Source organism: Belonocnema kinseyi, chromosome 10 (assembly GCF_010883055.1).
Source record: "Belonocnema kinseyi isolate 2016_QV_RU_SX_M_011 chromosome 10, B_treatae_v1, whole genome shotgun sequence".
NCBI classification, from domain to species: Eukaryota; Metazoa; Arthropoda; class Insecta; order Hymenoptera; family Cynipidae; genus Belonocnema; species Belonocnema kinseyi.
In genome coordinates, this window is record NC_046666.1 from 9,851,125 (window position 1) to 9,856,629 (window position 5,505).

General features: G+C 22.2%; 1 protein-coding gene across 1 annotated transcript in view; it reads right to left on the bottom strand.

Annotated features, from left to right (window-relative positions):
- The window catches only part of LOC117181690 (40-kDa huntingtin-associated protein-like), a 36,538-nt gene extending 32,318 nt beyond the window's left edge, over positions 1–4,220 (bottom strand). Inside the window, exons 1-2 of the mRNA XM_033374616.1 lie at positions 4,050–4,220; positions 851–968 (exon numbers count right to left, since the gene is read on the bottom strand). Coding sequence (XP_033230507.1) covers positions 851–939 — 89 coding nt within the window. The 5' untranslated portion in view covers positions 940–968; positions 4,050–4,220. The remainder of the gene's footprint in view (positions 1–850; positions 969–4,049) is intronic.
- Positions 4,221–5,505: the final 1,285 nt, after the last annotated feature.

Here is a 5,505-nt window from a genome sequence, read left to right on the forward strand (position 1 = left end):
AATTTTCAACCAGACACATTTTTATCAAAATGTTAAATTTTTAACCGAAGAGATGAATTTTAAATCAAGAAGATTAATTTTATACTAAAAAAGTGTAATTTTCAACTAAAAAAATATATTTTTTCAAGCAAAAATTAAGTAGTTAAATTTTCAGTTGAAAAAAAAATAATTTTCAACGAAAGAGATGAAATTTAATTAAAATGATGGGATATTCAACTAGATTAGTTCAATTTTACATCGAAATAAAAATTTTCAACCAAGAAAAACGAATTTTCCATCAAATATTTAAAAGTTCAATTTTCAATTAAAAGATTGATTTTCAACAACAACAAAAAACGGATTTTTAATAAAATTTTCAATTAAAATGATGAAACTTGGACCAAAAAATATTAAAATTTTAAATCAAGAGAGAAAAAAACTGCAACTAAACAGTTGAAGTTTTTAAGCAAAAGATGAATTTTCATTTGAATAGATTAATTTTCTACCAAATAGGACGACTTTTCAATAAATTAGTTGAATTTTTAACTAAAATATAAAGCTACTTTTAAAATTGAAAAAAAAAAACATTATTAAATAATTTTAGGGTGTTTCCTTTGAAATGTGTAAAAATAAACCATGTTTTTTTAATAATAATTAAAACTAATTTATAATTTATCTTCATACTTAAAATTAAGTTCATATTTAGTATATTAAAATTGGAAATAGATTAGCATAAATTATAAAAAGAAGTTTCATTAAATTAATAAAAATTGAGTACTATATTATTACTTTTACAAATAAAAAATCAGGGTTATTTAATTTTATATTTTAATTTGAAAAAATTTAATTTAATTCTATTTTTTTTACTTACTTTTTCAGTTTTGCTGATATGGCATGATACTTAGTCAAAAATTCATTACGATCTCCGCCTTTACGAATAGAATGATCCTGCAGTGCCATTTTTTATAATATCAGAACTCACATCTATCCTATAATTTAAAAAAAAATTAGTCAATTTTCAAAAATACAGCTATAAATACAATGAAAAAAAAATAAATAAAAAAAAGCAGTTTTTCCATTTTGTTATTTTACAACGCAATAAGAAAACAATACAGGTATAAATAAATGTTAAAAATTAAAAAATGTGATTAAAATAAAAATATATAAACAATCTTTACTTATCTTATTACAAAAAAGTTATTTTTTAACCGAAAAATTTATTTTGCTACCAAATTTTTTTATCCTCAATAAAAATAAATTAATTTAGACCCAAACAGTTGCATTTTTCATACAAAAACGATGGATTTTTGACAAAGGATATGAATTTTGAATAAGAAAATATCAATATTCAACAAAAAATGGAATAGTTATAATCTTAGTTAAAAAAATGAATTTTTAAGAAAAGAGTTCAAATAAAAAGATAATTTTTTAACCCAGAAATTTAATTTTCTAAAAATGTATTTGAAAGTTTAAAAAATATACATTTTTAACTAAACTAATTCCACTTTAAAAAAAGTAATTGAGTTTTTAAATAAAAATGATGCATTTTTAACCAAATATTTAAATTTACAAACAAAAATATGAAATTTCCAGGAAGGAAATTTGGATAAAAAAAGGCGAATTTTTAACAAAGTACATGAATTCTGAATAAAAAAATATCAACAAAAAATGGAATAGTTATATTCACAGTTAAAATATGATTTAAAGAAAATGAATTTTTAACGAAAGAATTCAAATAGAAAGATGATTTTTTATCCCAAAAAATTAATTTTATAAAAATGGAGGTGAAAGTTAAAAAAATATAAATTAAAAAAAAAGCTGATTCCACTTAAAACCAAATAATTGAGTTTTTAAGTAAAAATAACGAACTTTCAACCAAATAGTTAAATTTTTAAGCAAAAATAATTATTATTAATGTTCTATCAAAAATCACGAATTTTCAACAAAATAAAATTTTTTTTTGACAAGTATGTTAAATTTTGAAGCAAAAAAAAAAAGGAATGGATTTTCAAACCAAAAAAGTAAATTTTATATCAAAAAGTTAATTATTCATAACAATAGTTTAATTTCTAAAAAAAAAAAGTAAATTTCCCACCGAATAATTTTATTTTCTATCAAAAAGTTGAATTTTTAAACAAACCAGATTAATTTAGACAAACAAAAAAGAATTTTCAAAAAAATAGTTTCATTTTGCAACAAAAGTGATGAATTTGCAATTAAAATTATGAATCTCAGAGAAATTGAATTTTTAACGAAAGAATTCAACTAAAAAGATCATTTTTATCCCATAAAATTAATTTTCTAACAAGTAGGTGAAAGTTAAAAAAAAATATGAATTTTTAACAAAACTAATTCCATTTAAAAACAAGTAATTGAATTTTTACCTAAAAATGATGCATTTTAAACCAAATCATTAAATTTTCACACAAAAATATGATTTTTCCAGGAAGAAGATTAATTCTCTACCAAAAACCATGAATTTTCAACAAAATAGATTAATTTTTAACAATATTGTTAAATTTAGAAGCTAAAAAAAAACAAATTATCTACAAAACGAAGAAATTTTCAATTCAAAAAATAAATTTGATATCACAAAGTTAAAATTTTTATAAAATAGTTTAATTTTTAACAAAAAATTTATTTTTTAAAAGAATAATTTTATTTTCTACCAAACTTTTAAATTTTGAAACAAACCAGATTAATTTAGACAATTATTATAATTTCAACAAAAGAGATAAATTTTCAATTAAAATTATGAATATTTAAAAAAATGTATTTTAACAAGAGTTCAACTGAAAATATGATTTTTTAACCCAGAAATTTCATTTTCTAAAAATGGAAGTGAAAGTTTAAAAAAACATGAATTTTTAACTAAAAATTATGCATTTTTAACCAAATCGTTAAATTTCAACAAAAAATTTATTTTTTAACTGAAAAATATATTTTTTTACCAAATTTTTAAATCCTCAACAAAAACAGATTAATTTGTATCCAAACAGTTGCATTTTTAATTAAAAAAGGCGAATTTTTAACAAAATACACATGAATTTTGACTAAGAAAATATCAATTTTCAACAAAAAATGAAATAGTTATATTTTTAGTGAAATAAATAATTAAAAAAAAATTAATTTTCTAAAAATAGAAGTGAAAGTAAAAAATTATGAATTAAAAAAAAACTAATTCTACCAAAAAAATGAATTTTTAAACAAACCAGATTAATTACGACAAAACAATAGAATTTTCAACAAAATAGTTTCATTTTGCAACAAGAGAGATGAATTTTCAATTAAAATGATAAATCTTTTTAAAAAATGTATTTTTGACGTAAGAGTTCAACTAAAAATAATTAAGTTTTCAAATAAGAATTATCAATTTTTAACCAAATAGTTAAATTATTAACCAAAAAAATAAATTTTCCAGAAATGTAATACCAAAAATTTAATTTTCATCAAAATAATTTAAGAAAGTAACAAAAAATTTAATTTTTAACCGAATAGTTTTCATCTTTTACTAAATTTTTAATTTAAGAACCAAATAAAATAAATTTTTTAGAACAAAAATTAGGATTTTTAACAAAATACATCATTTTCTAACTAGAAAAGATTAATTTCCAATAGAAAATACCAATTTTCAACCAAAAATGGAAGTTACATTATTAATTAAGAAAAATAATTCTCTATAAAAAATAAAACAAATTTTCAACTTGATTGTTACATTCTCAACATAACATTATTTTTTAAGAACAAAAAAAAATTTCTACCAAAAAATTAAATTGTCATAAAATAAATTTAATTTTAAACAATAATTTAATTTTCAAATGAGAAGATTAATTTTCGACAAAAATTATCAATCTAAGAAAATAAATAAATTTTCATAAAAACAGTTCACCCCAAAAATGATTTCTTAACCTATAAGATTAATTTTCTAAAACCATAATCGTTAAAATTTCAACCACGGAGATGAATCTACAAAAAAAAACTTTTTTAGAAACTAGTTCAACTTGCAAGCAAGTAGTTGAATTTTTCACTAAAAAAGACGACTAACAAAATAGTTATGGAATTTATCTTACCGAGAACGATCAATGATTTACGTCTTTATTCACAAGAAAGTGAATAAAATCTACAAAACTTGATTTTTATGAGGTAAACATAATTAGCAGAAGTCATTTTTTAAATACAAAACTGATTTGAAAATACAGATATCCCATCTGATTTGTCACTCAACTTCATAACAGCAACAATTGAGCAGGGTCAAGTTCAAGTTCTCGAAACCACCAACGAAAGGTTGCCCAGTGCTCCCAATTTTGGGAACTTTTTGAACTGCGCTTGCGTGACGCCGGCAGCCTGATTGGTTACTGTTAGCACGCATATTTTAAATTACATAAATATTCAAATTCGTTATTTATTATGAATAATGATTAGGAAATAGTTCAAAACTAATTTATAATTATAATTTAATAATAATCATAATAATTCAATAATTATAATTTTATTTTTTATTTTCTAGTTATTTATAATATAAAATTATGTATTGCCATTTTAGCTTTATTTGATATATTTTTAGCTTTGATAATGGGCCTTGTCCTACTAATAACCATCTCACCTTCGTTTTTGCGTCAATCTAATTCCTCATCTATCTTGCCGTCCCTGGTAAATAAGCTACCAATCTATACGACCTAATCAACTTAATTCTCTCATCATTTAATACAATTTTGCAGATTGTTTTCTCACTCTTTCCTTCAAACACTATAGTTTTTGTTTTATTTGCGTTAATTCTGAGTTCCATGCTCTTCATGCTTGCATTCAGTTTATTCAAGATTATTTGCAAGTTTTCGATTGACTCTGCCAAAACAACCTTATCATCTGCGAACACCAACCCATTTACCCTTACTGTTTCAAAATCGACACTTTCTTCGTCGAAAAGAGCCATTCTTAAACACTTGTCCATGAATAATATAAATAACCATGAAGACATAACGCATCCTTGTCTAACTTTTTAAGGGCATGTGACACAGCTAAATACCTATATTACCGACCTCATTTTTTCAGTCCACTGAATGTTTTTTTGAACCTAAGAACTTTTGTTGTAAATAAAATATCGAGCTGATACTTTGGGAAATGTATTAGAGTACAATAAAGTACGTTTAGGTACTGCATTTTGGTAGGAACTTCACTGAAAATTATTTTATCTTTTTTCTGAACCTTAACATTTTTTGAACGTTCGAACTTTTTTTATACATAAAATATCGGTCTCAAACTTTGAGAAATGCAAGAGCCGAAAGAAAACTACGTTTAAGTACAAAGCTTAATAATAATAGATGTAAAAAAAATATTTCAACAATCAATTCCAACGGCATCAGCCGGTAACGTTGTACACGAAAATACGAACTCTCTACAGCATCGTCTAGTGGCCGCCAGGTTTCGTATTTTCGTGTACAACGTTACCGGCTGATGCCGTTGGAATTGATGGTTAAAATATATTTTTTTACATCTTTTATTATTAAGCTTTGTACTTAAACGTAGTTT